This window comes from Rhinoraja longicauda, chromosome 27, assembly GCF_053455715.1.
Source record: "Rhinoraja longicauda isolate Sanriku21f chromosome 27, sRhiLon1.1, whole genome shotgun sequence".
Lineage (NCBI taxonomy): Eukaryota > Metazoa > Chordata > Chondrichthyes > Rajiformes > Arhynchobatidae > Rhinoraja > Rhinoraja longicauda.
The window spans coordinates 24796539-24811780 of NC_135979.1; the positions used below are offsets into that span (position 1 = coordinate 24796539).

Sequence of the window (15242 nt, forward strand, 5' to 3'; positions counted from 1 at the left end):
ACCCAACTTTGCATCCCCTCTCTCTCCATCCCTCCCCCACCCTAGTTGTCATACTAATTTTACTGTCCTGTTGAGTTCCTCTGTTTACTCGTTGTCACCTAGCCCACACGCAACAATGGCCTGTGTGGGAAGGAACTGCAGATGATGGTTTAAACTGAAGATAGACACAAAAAGGTGGAGTAACTCAGCAGGTCAGACAGCATCTCTGGAGAAAAGGAACAGGTGACGTTTCGGGTTGAGAGCCTTCTTCAGATGAGGAAAAACGTTTTCACTGATAGTTGTGAATCTGTGGAATTCTCTGCCACAAAAGGCAGTGGAGGCCAGTTCACTGGATGTTTTCAATAGAGAATTTGATTTAGCTCTGAGGGCTAACGGAATCAAGGGATATGGGGGAAAAGCAGGAACAGGGTACTGATTTTGGATGATCAATCATGATCATATTGAATGGGGTGCTGGCTCGAAGGGCCGAATGACCTACTCCGGACCCTCAAACGTCCCCACATCCCCTGCAACCTGGACGCTCCCTAACCACAGATACCCCCTCAGCTCTAGCCCCAGCATCCCTCTTCACCTTCTCAAAACCTGCCACCTCCAGATCCTCAACCTCCCCATCTCCTCTCCAACCCCTAGATCCCCCCCCCATTCTCACATCCTCCCCCAGATCTTCTTTCACCCTCACATCTTCCCTCAATGTCCTACCCCAACCTTCTTCAGAGATGCTGTCTGACCTGTTGAGTTCCTCAAGTCAAATCAAGTTTATTTGTCACATACACATACACGATGTGCAGTGAAATGAAAGTGGCAATGCCTGCGGATTGTGCACAAAAAAGAATTACAGTTACAGCATATAAATAAAGTTACTATAGTGTAGACAAAATTTAGTCTCTGGAGTTATAAAAGTTGACAGTCCTGATGGCCTGTGGGAAGAAACTCCGTCTCATCCTCTCCGTTTTCACAGCGTGACAGCGGAGGCGTTTGCCTGACCGTAGCATCTGGAACAGTCCGTTACTGGGGTGGCAGGGGTCCCTCATAATCTTACTTGCTCTGGATCTGCACCTCCTGATGTATAGGTCCTGCAGGGGGACGAGTGTAGTTGCCATGGTGCGTTCTGCCGAACGCACTACTCTCTGCAGGGCCATCCTGTCCTGGGCAGAGCTGTTCCCAAACCAGACTGTAATGTTGCCGGACAGGATGCTCACTACAGCCCCAGAGTAGAAGCAATGAAGGATCCTCAGAGACACTCTGAATTTCCTCAGTTGTCTAAGGTGGTAAAGGCGCTGCTTTGCCTTACCTACCAGTGCGGCAATGTGCGTTGCCCATGTCAGATCTTCTGTGATGCGGACTCCCAAGTATTTAAAACTGCTCACCCTATCCACAGTAGACCCATTTATCTCCAGTGGCGTGTACGTCCTTGGTTGTTTAGCCCTTCTAAAATCCACAATCAGCTCCTTTGTTTTAGTGACATTCAAGAGGAGGCTATTGTCCTGACACCAGAGTGCCAAATCAGCCACCTCCTCCCGGTAGGCCTTCTCATCGTTGTCGGATATCCGGCCCACCACCACAGTGTCATCAGCAAACTTGATGATGGAGTTTGATCTGAACTTGGCCCCACAGTCATGTGTGTACAGGGAGTACAGTAGGGGGGTAAGGACGCAACCCTGGGGGGATCCTATGTTCAGGGTGAGGGAGCTAGATGTGTGTTCCCCCATCCTGACCACTTGGGGCCTGGCGGTGAGAAAGTCCAGGACCCAGGCACAGAGTCATTTATGCCTACAATAGCCTATAGTGTGCCCCACATTTCCTTAATTATCAGTGTTTTGTGCATTCATTTCTTCTGAGTACCGTCTATATCTCTCGTTCCCCTTTCCCCCCTACTCTCAGTTCGAAGAAGGATCTCGACCCAAAACATCACCAATTCCTTTTCTTCAGAGATCTCCACCTATCACTTGCCTGGCTTTGTCCTGCCCCCACCTCTCTTCCAGCTTTCTTCACCCCCTCTTCCTCCTCCTCCTCACTACAATCAACCTGAAGAAGAATCCTGACCTGAAAAGTCACCTATCCATGTTCTTCAGAGATGCTGCCTGACCTGCTGAGTTACTCCAGCATTTTATGTCGGTCTTTGGTTTAAACTAGCATCTGCAGTTCCTCCCTACACACATTATACCACTTTATTATACCACTGATGGGCCCATACATTGGAACTGAAAGCACAAGGTGATGGCAGATAGATGTAGCCTGTAGGAAGGAACTGCAAATGCTGGTTTACACTAAACCAGGGTGGTGAATCAGTGGAATTTTTAGCCACAGAAGGCTGTGGAGTCAAAGTCAGTGGAGATATTTGAGGCAGAGATAGATAGATAGATTCTTGATTAGTACGAGTGTCAGAGGTTATGGGGAGAAGGCAGGAGACTGGGGTTTGGGGGGAGAGATAGATCAGCCATGGTTGAATGGCGGAGTAGACGTTGGGCCTAATGGCCTTAATTGTACTCCTAAGACTTATGATCTAGACACAAAATGCTGGAGTAACTCAGCGGGACAGGCAGCATCTCTGGAGAGAAGGAATGGGTGACGTTTCGGGTCGAGACCCTTCTTCAGATACATGTAGCATTGGGACCAAAGATACTAGTTTGATTGGGACGCTGGTACCTTCTACCACCTGAATCCTCCTGCCCGCCAGGGGGCAGTGAAACCCCCCGCCGGCTGCACAGGCACCCAGACCAGAAGCGCCTCGGTGCCCCATTGGTCAGCGACCCCGTCACTCACTGCGTGTCCCCGCCCCGCGGCTGCCGGCCGGCCTCTGATTGGCGGAGGTGGGCGGGCTCAGTGAGCGGGGACGATGGAGCGGGAGGGCAAGTGGCCACCGAGCGACCTCTCCTACAAGGTAGGCCGCGGCTCACGGCTCCCCAGCACCCACACACGGACCGGTGTGTCCGCCATTCCCCCGTCCCACGACGGCTTCGGCGCCGACTGAAGCACTCCCTCCGTCGGCCGCTCCCTCGCAGTGTCCTCGCCTCTTTCCTCCCTTCCTTCCTCCCTCCCCCCCCCCCCATTCTCCCTCTCTCTTCCTCCCCCTCCCTCTCCTCCCCCTCCCTCTCCTCCCCCTCCCTCTCCCTCTCCTCCCCCTCCCTCCCCTCCCTCTCCTCCCCCTCCCTCCCCTCCCTCCCCTCCCTCTCCTCCCCCTCCCTCCCCTCCCTCTCCTCCCCCTCCTCCCCCTCCCTCTCCTCCCCCTCCCTCTCCTCCCCCTCCCCCTCCCTCTCCTCCCCCTCCCCCTCCCTCTCCTCCCCCTCACCCTCCCCCTCACCCTCCCTCTCCTCCCCCTCTCCCTCTCCTCCCTCTCCTCCCCCTCCCCCTCCCCCTCCTCCTCCCCCTCCTCCTCCCCCTCCCCCTCCTCCCCCTCCTCCCCCTCCCTCTCCTCCCCCTCCCTCTCCTCCCCCTCCCTCTCCTCCCCCTCCCTCTCCTCCCCCTCCCTCTCCTCCCCCTCCCCCTCCCTCTCCTCCCCCTCCCCCTCCCTCTCCTCCCCCTCCCCCTCCCCCTCTCCTCCCCCTCTCCCTCCCTCTCCCTCCCCCTCCCTCCCCCTCCCTCCCCCTCCCTCCCCCTCCCCCTCCCCCTCCCTCCCCCTCCCCCTCCCTCCCCCTCCCCCTCCCTCTCCTCCCCCTCCCTCTCCTCCCCCTCCCTCTCCTCCCCCTCCCCTCCCTCTCCTCCCCCTCTCCTCCCCCTCCCCTCCCTCTCCTCCCCCTCCCCTCCCTCTCCTCCCCCTCCCCTCCCTCCCCTCCCTCTCCTCCCCCTCCCCTCCCTCTCCTCCCCCTCCCTCTCCTCCCCCTCCCTCTCCTCCCCCTCCCCTCCCTCTCCTCCCCCTCCCTCTTCCCCTCCTCCCCCCTCCCCCTCCTCCCCCCTCCCCCCTCCCCCTCCTCCCCCCTCCCCCTCCTCCCCTCCTCCCCCCCTCCCCCTCCTCCCTCCCTCCCCCTCCTCCCTCTCCCTTTTCCCCCATCCCTCTCCTCCCCCTCCCTCTCCTCCCCCCCTCTCCTCCCCCTCCACTCTCTCCACTCCCCCCTCTCCTCTCCCCTCTCCTCTCCCCCTCTCTCCTCTCCCTCCCTCATCTCCCCCCTCTCCTCTCCCTCCCTCATCTCCCCCCTCTCCTCTCCCTCCCTCCTCTCTCTCTCTCCCTCCTCCTTCCGCCTTCTCGCTTGGGTGAGATCGCTGGGGCTGTGCTGTTGGCTCTACATCAAAAAATGCTGGGCTGTCAACAAATGGTCTGAGCTATCCGTCTCTTGCCACAGCAAACCAGGAAAAATCAAACCCCAGATCTAGCAGGAAACAGAACAGAACAGTTAGGTTTAGTATTATTATTGTCAAGTGTACTCGGGTACATTGAAAAGCATTGTTGGCGTGGTTGTTGGAATTCTTTGGGGAAGTGAATATTAGGAGAGTCAGCAGATGTGGCTTACCATGATTTTCAGTAAGCCTCTGATAAGGTGCCGCACATGAGGTTGCTAATGAAGACGAAGAAGCCCATGGTATCAGAGGGGAGATACTAGCACGGATGGCAGGTTGGCTGGATGACAGAAGGCAGTGCGGCAATAAGGGGAGCCTTTTCTGTTTGGCTGACAGTGACTAGCGGTGTTCCGCAGGGGTCGGTGCTGAGGCTGCTGCTCTTCACATTGTATATAAATTATTTAGATGAGGGAATTGAAGGCTTTGTGGCCAAATTTGCAGATGATATGAAGATGGGTGGAGAAGCAGGTAGTGTTGAGGAAGTGGGGACTCTGCAAAAAGTCTTGGACAGGTTGGGAGAGTGGGCTGAGAAGTTGAAACTTACTGAATAGTGAAAGGCCTGGAATAAGTGAATGTGGAGAGGATGTTTCCACTAGCGGGAGAGTCTACGACCAGAGGCCATAAGCCTCAGAATAAAAGGAGATACCTTTGGAAAGATGAGGAGGAATTTCTTTAATCAGAGGATGGTGAATCTGTGGAATTCATTGCCACAGAAGACTGTGGAGACAAAGTCAATGGATATTTTTAACGCAGAGATTGACAGATTCTTGATTAGTAAGGGTGTCAGGGGTTAATGGGCGAAGGCAGGAGAATGGGGTTGAGCGGGAAAGATAGATCAGCCATGATTGATTGGCAGAGTAGACTTGATAGGTCGAATGGCCTAATTCTGCTCCTAGAACTTATGAAATTATGAATACTGTACTTGAATGTAATCAAGCCAAACGCAAGTCCAATACATAGTACGGGTGATAGAGCGAAGGGAAAGATACAGAATACAGGAAATAATTCTCAGCATTGGAGCATAACAGTTCCAGGGTTAGAGTCCAATGTCTGCAATGAGTAAGAGAAGCCTGAGAAACTGTCAACTGTCGTATGTTGAAAGACTGGAGCGACTAGGCTTGTATACACTGGAATTTAGAAGGATGAGAGGGGGATCTTATTGAAACATATAAGATCATTAAGGGGTTGGACACATTAGAGGCAGGAAACATGTTCCCAATGTTGGGGGAGTCCAGAATCAGGGGCCACAGTTTAAGAATAAGGGGTAGGCCATTTAGAACAGAGATGAGGAAAAACATTTTCAGTCAGAGAGTTGTAAATCTGTGGAATTCTCTGCCTCAGAAGGCAGTGGAGGCCAGTTCTCTGAATGCATTCAAGAGAGAGCTAGATAGAGCTCTTAAGGATAGCGGAGTCAGGGGGTATGGGGAGAAGGCAGGAACGGGGTACTGATTGAGAATGATCAGCCATGATCACATTGAACGGTGGTGCTGGCTCGAAGGGCCGAATGGCCTACCCCTGCACCTATTGTCTAAACAGGGGAAGAAGCTGTTCCTGAGTCTGGTGGTGCTTGCTTTCTCGCTTCTGTATTTTCTGCCCAAAGGGAGCAGGGTGAAGAAGGAATAAATGGGGTGTGAAAGGTCTTCGATAAAGTTGGCTGCTTTTTGGAGGCAGCATGAAGTGTAGATGGAGTCATGGGTGAGGAGTCCGGTCTGTGTGATGGACTGGGCGACATTCACAACTCTGCAATTTGATAAGATCCCAAGTGACATGAGTAGAATTAGGCCATTCGTCTCAAGTCTACTCCGCCATTTATTCACGGCTGATCTATCTCTCTCCTAATCCAATTCTCCTGCCTTCTCCCCAGAACCTCTGACACCCATACTAATCAAGAATCTATCTGTCTGCCTTAAATATATCCACTGACTTTGCCTCCACAGCCTTCTGTGGCAAAGAATTCCACAGATTCACCACCCTTTCACTAAAGAAATTCCTCCTCATCTCCTTCCTAAATGAATGTCTTTTAATTCTGAGGCTATGGCCTCTAGTCCTAGACTCTCCCATGAGTGGAAACATCCTTTCCACATCCTCTCTCCAAGTCTTTCACTATTCTGTATGTTTCAATGAGGTCCCCCCGTCCGTCCCCCACCTCATTCTTCTAAACTCCAGCGAATATAGGCCCAGTGCCATCAAACACTCATCACATATTAACCTACTCATTCCTGGGATCATTTTTGTAAACCTCCTCTGGACCCTCTCCAGAGCCAGCACATTCTTCCTCAGATATGGTACCCAAAATTGCTCATGATATTCCAAATGTGGCCTGACCAGCACCTTATAGAGCCTCAGCATCCGTTTTTGTATAGAAGCCCTCTTGAAATAAATGCTGGCATTGTGTTTGTTTTCTTTACTACTGATTCGACTTGTCAGTGTTACCATCGAAGAAGTACATAAGGTACTATCGTGTATGAAGGTAGACAAATCTCCAGGGCCTGATCAGATATATCTGAGAACACTGCGGGAAACTAGAGAGGAAATTGTGGGAGCCCTGGTTGAAATTTACGAGTCGTCCTTAAATACAGGAGAGGTGCCAGAGGACGAGGGTGGCAAATGTTGTGCCTGTTTTCAAGAAGGGCTGCAGGGAAAATGCTGGGAACTATAGGCCTGTGAGCTTAACATCTGTAGTTGGAAAGTTACTAGAGAGTATTCTGAGGGATAGGTTATACAGGTATTTGGATGGGCAAGGGCTGATTAGGGATAGTCGGCATGGTTTTGTACGTGGGAGGTTGTGTCTCACAAATCTGATTGATTTTTTTGAAGACGTGACCAAAAAGGTTGATGAGGGCAGAGCTGTAGATGTTGTGTACATGGATATCTGTAAGGCATTCAACAAGGTTCTGCATGATTGGCTGGCCTGGAAGGTTCGATCCCATGGGATCCAAGGAGAGATAGCTGAATGGATAGCAAATTGGCTCCGTGGAAGGAAGCAGAGGGTGATGGTAGAAGGTTGCTTCTCGGACTGGAGGGCTGTGATTAGCGGTGTGCCTCAGGGTTCGGTGCTGGGCCCGTTACTGTTTGTCATCTACATCAATGATTTGGATGAGAACGTACAGGGCAAGATTAGCAGGTTTGCTGATGATACAAAAGTGAGCGGTTTAGCTGATAGTGAAGATGGTTGTGAAAGATTGCAGCAGGATCTGGATCGATTGGCCAGGTGGGCTGAGGAATGGTTGTTGGAATTTAATACAGAGAATTGTGAGGTGTTGTATTTTGGGACGTCTAACAAGGGCAGGACCTACGCAGTAAATGGTAGGCCTCTGGGGAGTGTTGTAGAGCAGAGGATCTAGGAGTGCAGGTGCATGGTTCCTTGAAGGTCGAGTCTCAGGTGGTCTCGGGTTGAAGGTGGTCAAAAAGGCTTTTGGCACTTTGGCCTTCATCAGTCAGTGTATTGAGTATAGAGGTTGGGAGGTCATGTTGCAGTTATATATGACATTGGTGAAATCGCATTTAGAATATTGTGTTCAGTTCTGGGCACCATGTTATAGGAAAGATATTGTCAAGCTTGAAAGAGTTCAGAAAAGATTTACGAGGATTTTGCCAGGACTAGAGAGTGTGAGCTATAGGGAGAGGTTGAGTAGGCTGGTTCCTTGGAGTGCAGGGGGATGAGGGGTGATCTTATAGAGGTATACAAAATCATGAGAGGAATAGATCGGGTAGATGCACAGAGTCTCTTGCCCAGAGTAGGGGAATCGAGGACCAGAGGACATAGGTTCAAGGTGAAGGGGAAAAGATTTGATAGAAATCCGAGGGGTAACTTTTTCACACAAAGGGTGGTGGGTGTATGGAACAAGCTGCCAGAGGAGGTAGTTGAGGCTGGGGCTATCCCATCGTTTAAGAAACAGTTAGACAGGTACACTTAGACAGGTACATGGATAGGATAGGTTGGGAGGGACCAAGCGCAGGCAGGTGGGACTAGTGTAGCTGGGACATGTTGGCCAGTGTGGGCAAGTTGGGCCGAAGGGCCTGTTCCACGCTGTATCACTCTGACTATGACTTGCAGATTAACTTTTTGGGAATCCTGCACCAGCACTCTCAAGCCTCTTTGCACCTCCAATTTCTGGATTCTCTCCCTATTTAGAAAATAATCTACGCCTTTATTCCTACTACCAAAATGTATGACTCCACACTTTGCTACACTATATTCCATCTGCCACTTCTCTGCCCACTCTCCCAACCTATCCAAGTCCTTCTGCAGAGTCCCTGCTTTCTCTACACTACCTCCCCCTCCACTTATTTTCGTATCATCCGCAAACTTGGCCACAAAGCCTTCAAACCCCTGTTCTAAATGTCTTGTGGTCTTGGGCCGATCTGCCCCAAACCAAGTTGTGATGCATTCCGACAGTATGGTTTCTTTGGTGTGCCTTCTTGGATGTCCCTTTGAATGTGGTTGGTACACGATAGATCGTTGGTAATATTTATGCTAAGAAATTTGAAGCTCTGAACCATTTCCAATTTAGCACCATTAATGCTGATTGGGGCAGTTACCTTACCATTTGTTCCCTACCAACTTTCCTGTATTCCGTCTTGTCATTGTTCATGATTTGGCCCACCACAGTGGTGTATTCTGCAAACCTGTAGTTGGAGTTAGATCCGACTTGGTCGCACAATCGTGAGTGTGTAAGGAGTATAGTAGGGGACAGGGCACCGGTGTTGAGAGTTATTGTGGAGGAGGTATTAACATCTAAGTTCACTAATTGTGGTCTCTGTCTGCACAGGAACAGGCCCTTCGGCCCACAACATCTGTACTGAACATGATGCCAACTAAACTAATCTCCTCTGCCTACACATGAACCATATCCTTCCATTCCCTGCATATCAATCAAAAAGCCTTTTAAATGCCACCATTGTATCTGCCTCCACCACCACCCCTGGAAACGCATTCTAGGCACCCACCAAAAAGCACCATTTATCAGTGGTAAAGAAGGCGTGTGGCCCACTTGCATTCATCAGCCAGGCATGGAGTACAAGGGTTGGGAAGTCATGTTATGAGACATTTATAAGGCCACACTGCCTTTCCGATTACCTAGCTACTGAAAGGTGTCATTATACTGGAATGGGTGCATAAAAGATTCACAAGGATGAAGGAAGGGCCTGTTATAAAGAGATACTGGATCCATGGGAGCTTTTTCCCCCCCGAGTCTAAGAGGCTGAGCGATGACATTATAGAAGTATATAAAACCATGAGGTACATAGATAAGGTGAATGATTGCAGCCTTTTTCCCAGGGTGTGGGAGTCTAAAACTAGAGGGCAAAGGTTTGTGGTGAGAGAGAAAGATTTAAAGGGAACCTGAGTGGCAAACTTTTCACACACAGTGTGGTGGGGGTATGAAATAGGCTGCCAGAGGATGTGATAGAGGCAGGTACAATTGCAGTGTATAAAGACATTTAAAGAGGGCGTCACGGTGGCGCAGCGGTAGAGTTGCTGCCTTACAGCGAATGCGGCGCCGGAGACTCAGGTTCGATCCTGACTACGGGCGCCGTCTGTACGTTCTCCCCGTGACCTGCGTGGGTTTTCTCCGAGATCTTCGGTTTCCTCCCACACTCCAAAGACGTACAGGTATGTAGGTTAATTGGCTGGGCAAATGTAAAAATTGTCCCCAGGGTGTAGGATGATGTTAATGTGCGGGGATCGCTGGGCGGCGCGGACCCGGTGGGCCGAAGGGCCTGTTTCCGCACTGTATCTCTAAATCTAAAAAATCTAGGAGCTGGATAGAAAGGTTGAGAGGGATATGGGCCAAGTGCAGGCACATGGGTCTAGCTCAGGCGGCGTCTTGGTCAGGTCAGTTGAGATGAGTTGGGCCAAAGGGCCTTCTGTTCTGTATAACTCCGTGACTATAAACCGTTAAATAACGGCGTAGGATTTCCAGAGTACCTTGTGGTAAGGCAAGTCCAGAAACATCTGAAATTCACACCTGTCCAGAAATTTTCCTTGATCCTTCAGAGAGAATAAAACACTTCATCGTGGGGAGGCTATATGAAGTAGCCATTGTAACTGTAGGGGTTCTGTGTTAAATTACACCCGTGTGGAAATTCCAAAGTTGCTGTTAGGTGGAATTGTGATGGTGAATGACAATACAAGGACGCAACAAAATGGAAGCAGTAGTTGGACAACAGCCCCCTCCAGCTTGCCCCACCGTTAAATATGATCATGACCCAGGCCCAGCTCCTCCTATGCCAGGTCCATATAGCCCTCAATTATCCAGTCTTTAAAAAAATATATCTACCATCTCTTTACATACCCCACTGATATAGCCTTTGTTATATTAACTTTATTTCAGAGATTGTAAGAGGAACCTGCACATCTCTGTATTAAATATCCAGCCTACAGTCTTGTCATTATATCCCCTCCTGTAAGTTTAGTTTATTAGTTTAATTTAGTTCATTGTCATGTGTCATGTGTCATGTCATGTGTACAGTGTATAGTACAGTGAAAAGCTTTTGTTGCATGCTAACCAGCCAGAGGAAAGACAATACATGATTACAATCGAGCCATTCACAGTGTACAGATATATGATAAAGGGAATAAAGTTTAGTGCAAGATAAAGCCAGTAAAGTCTGATCAAAGATGGTCCGATGGTCACCATTGAGGTAGACAGTTCAGTGCTGCCCTCCAGTTGACGTAGGATGGGAGGTAACACTCTCCCACTGATGGAAACATCTCACCATCAGACTTATCATTGCCCCTCAGCATCTTATATGTTGCAGCAAGATCACTCGTCTATTTTCTAAACCTTGAACTAAACAGATCCAATTTTCTGAGCTGCTTATGACAGGATAATCCTTAAATCCCAGGAATTAACCTAATGAATCTCTTCTGAACTGCCTTCAATGCAAGAATATCCTTTCTTAAATAAGGTTACCAAAACTGCATAGCACTCCCAAGTGTGGCCTCACAAACATCCTGTACAATTATGACACCATTTCCTTTCTTCTAAACTCTATCTCTTTTGCAATTAAAGGCAATGTGACAGTTACCGCCCTAACCACTTGCTTCACATGAGTACTAACATTTTGTAATTTAGGCGCAAGAACAGATCGATACCTCTGAACTCCTCTCATTGCATCCTTTTTCCTTTTAGGTAGTAATCTGCCTTTTAATTCTCCTTTCTGAAGTGCGTTACCTCGCACTTACCCATTTGCCCACTCACTCAACCTATCTATATCCTGTTGTAAAGTACAAATATATTCTGTCAGACCATACCTGGATTTGACCATATTGTCATCACTACTTCCTTGGAATTCATGAAACCAGATGATCTTAATTAATCATATTTCATTTCTCACCATCAACATTGAAAACCTAGTTCCTTAAATAGATTCTGTTACGTACTACTCTAAGGAATAGTCCCTGACACACTCCACAACCTCCTTGTCTATGGTTAAGCATATTGCTTAACCAATATGCAGATTAAAGTTGCCCATGATAATTTCAGTTCTCTTACATGCCTTTGATATTTCCCCATTTATTCTCTGTCCTATTTAGAGGTGACAGTTGAGGGGGATAAAAACTAATCCCATCCATGTCTTTTGTTCCCTGCTATTCATTATTTCCACCCAGATTGATTCCACCTTATTATTTATTGCGTCATTATCACTCCTCAGCACCTTCCTTGGGTGTGAAGTCATAAGGGGAATGAATGTTATGTTACCTCCTAAGTTCTAAATTTTGTGTTAGGACTGGTTGTCTCTTGTTCCTTACTGTATGACGTTTTGTTTTATTAACAGGAAAATCTTATTGGAACTTTACTCGCCATCTTTGGAAACCTCATCATCAGCATCTCGCTGAACATGCAGGTGAGCCTATGACTGGAGGGAGGGAGGGTTCTGGCGGGAGTGTGGGCCTTTGAGAAGAGCGGCGAGGATCACACTAAGGTCAAGTTGAAGTTCAAAAGACCAATGTTTATGGTTGCCGTGATTGTGTTTACTGAACACTGATATGGGTCGGTACTTGCAATTACTTGACCAATCGAGGAGCTCGCAAAGCCATATGCAACCAAACATGTAACACGTTACATCCAGTTGAAGCAATTATCTTATTTGGAGGAATGTTGAGAATGTTAGCGTGAGCAATTGTGTAGCTTTACAACAGATTGCAACACAAATATATAAAACCCACTGTTTACATAAAGAATAGAATAGCGTCTGACCTGAGAGATAACTGCAATCAATCTCGTGAACCCACTTTGCATTGCCTTGAAGTAAGGTTTATTCTTCCTTCAATAAGAAGGCTGAAACTTTATGTTGTTTTGCAAAGCCTTGTTCAATGACAGACAGACGTCCCTATTTTGGTACTCCATCTCTTCGGATTAAAAGGAAAAATATTACTGGTCTGTCTAATTACGTTGTGTATCTGCAGGCTATTTTTTTGTGTTGTGTAAGAGCAAGCCGGGTCTTCCTTAAAGCAGTATTCTGTACTCTTTCCCTATCTAAACAATATTCTGTGTTTCTGTTCCTCCTGTCAGAGTGGACAACTCCTATTTCCTCACGTTTTACTTCATCCGCCATAGTCCGAGCACTCATTTTCTTGAAATTAGAGAGTATCGGCGCGGATCCCTGTCACTGCCACATTGATGGTCTCAATCCTGAGTTTCTGGGATACTGATAATGACCCACTGTGATCCAAAATCTTGACACTAATCTCTGGTACTCTCTGAGACACTGTCACTGAGTCTTTGGGACCTTCTATTGATCTGTGAGAACCGTTATGAACATAAAAACACCAGAAGCAGGGATAGACTGTGCTGTGTACTCTTCCATTTAATCAGATCATGACTCTTCCTTAACCTCTGCTGCTTGCCTGTACTGATGTTTAAAAAAGATGGACACAAAAAGCTGGAGTAACTCAGCCGGACAGGCAGCATCTCTGGAGAGAAGGAATGGGTGGCATTTTTTTTAATTTTTATTTTATTTATTTTTTATTTTTTGAAAAGCATATGTACAAATCGAAATTTAAAAAAAACACATTTGTTACAAAGTTCTTACATAGCTTCAATTTTTAAATTTTTGAAGAGAGAAAGTAAAAATAAAAATATAAAACTATAAACTTGGGAAGAGAGAGTAAGAGGGTTAAAAAAAAAAAGGATCTAACAATAAAATGGGTGGCATTTTAGGTCGAGACCCTTCTTCAGACCGACCCGAAATGTCACCCATTCCTTCTCTCCAGAGATTCTGCCTGTCCTGCTGAGTTACCCCAGCTTTTTGTGTCTACGGTTTAAACCAGCATCTTCAGTTCCTTCTTACACACTGATGTTTAAAAAGTCAGCTAAACAGGCAAATTGTGGAAAGATGATATTGAATGCAGAGAAGTGAGAAATAACATAGTTTAAGAGAAAGAAAGATAAATTATATGATGCAGTGTTTTGACCCAAATTGCTGGCCATTCCTTTCCCTTCATAGATGCTGCCTGTTTCACTGAGCTCTGCCAGTATCTGCAGTCCCTGGTGTCTCAGTGATGTTTTGAAGGATGTGCAGGAACAATAATACCTAGATGGATAATGCATTTGTAGTCAAAAATAGCCATTATGATATTCTGTAACTCCTGCACTATCTCTAGGACTAGGTATTGATCTCTGAGAATCTGAGAGTTTTCACATTCCAATGATTTGTGAGAATCTGGTACAGTTTAGTTTAGTTTAGAGATACAGCGTGGAAACAGGCCCTTCCGCCCACCAAGTTTGCGCCGTTCAGCAATCCCTGTACACTAATACTATCCTACACACTAGGGACAATTCATAATCTGTACCAAAGCCAATTAACCTCCAAACCTGTACATCTTTGGAGTGTGGGGAAAACCCACGCAGTGACGCTCAGAACATACACACTCATAGGCAGCACTCATAGTCAGGATCCAACCCGGGTCTCTGTTGCTGTAAGGCAGTAACTCTACCACTGCGCAAGACCCAGAGATGCTAGTACTAATCTCAGAGAACGCAGTGATGACTTGTAAGATTCTAATCCTGTTTCTTAGTAATGAGCAATGTTTTCATAGAATATAGAAAGATACTGATTTATTCTCAAAATGCTGGAGTAACTCAGCAGGTCAGGCAGCATCTCGGGAGAGAAGGAATGGGTGACGTTTCGGGTCGAGACCCTTCTTCAGACTGAAGAAGGGACTCGACCCGAAACGTCACCCATTCCTTCTCTCCCGAGATGCTGCCTGACCTGCTGAGTTACTCCAGCATTTTGTGAATAAATCGATTTGTACCAGCATCTGCAGTTATTTTCTTATAGAAAGATACTGCATAGGAACAGGCCCTTCGGCCCACAGTGCCTGTGCCAAATATGATGCCACTATAAACTAATCTCATCTGTCTTCACATGATCCATATCCCTCCATTCCCAACATACTTAAGGTCTTATCAATATTGTATTGTCAGTGATAGTATGCTGTACTAAATAATTAATTACATTCTTCAAGAGTCCTGCTATATCCCATCCTCTTCCAGGTCAAACCTCCAGCAAACGTTTGTGATTGATCTTAATGATATAATCTCGCCCTATGAGATCTGCACCATTGACGAATGTTATCCCCATATCAAGTCAAGTGTTATATAAATCAAAAGGCTACATTGCTTTCTGTTTTGCTGCCCAGAAGTTATGGACATTTCATTCTTATTTCTCACCTATTTGGTCCCAGTTCTGATGCAGGGTCTTAACCTGAACTGTTGACCATCCCTCTGCCTCCACAGATGCTGCCTAACATGCTGAGTTCCACCAGCAGTTTGTATTTTGATACAAGTATTCTTGGATATTATTTTCCGTGAGCAGCTGCTCAGAGTTGGTCAGATTTGCATCACAGGCACCATCTCATGGGGAATACAGTGTGAAAGGATTTTCATGTGGGGACCTCAACTCGCCCTTAGGCCGTTATGTTATGGTCGTGCCACTGTGCACCAGTGCACGAGGGCTTTGGG

General features: G+C 47.6%; 1 protein-coding gene across 3 annotated transcripts in view; it reads left to right on the top strand.

Annotated features, from left to right (window-relative positions):
- The window catches only part of nipal3 (NIPA like domain containing 3), a 57160-nt gene that overhangs the window by 20527 nt on the left and 21391 nt on the right, over nucleotides 1-15242 (top strand). Inside the window, exons 1-3 of one of the 3 annotated variants that reach the window (XM_078423281.1) lie at nucleotides 2811-2881; nucleotides 10608-10679; nucleotides 12055-12123. In XM_078423281.1, the coding sequence (XP_078279407.1) occupies nucleotides 12118-12123 (6 nt within the window). In that variant the 5' untranslated portion in view covers nucleotides 2811-2881; nucleotides 10608-10679; nucleotides 12055-12117. Of the gene's footprint in view, nucleotides 1-2765; nucleotides 2882-10607; nucleotides 10680-12054; nucleotides 12124-15242 lie in introns of those variants that run through there. The other 2 variants (XM_078423278.1, XM_078423282.1) reach the window with 2 other exon arrangements.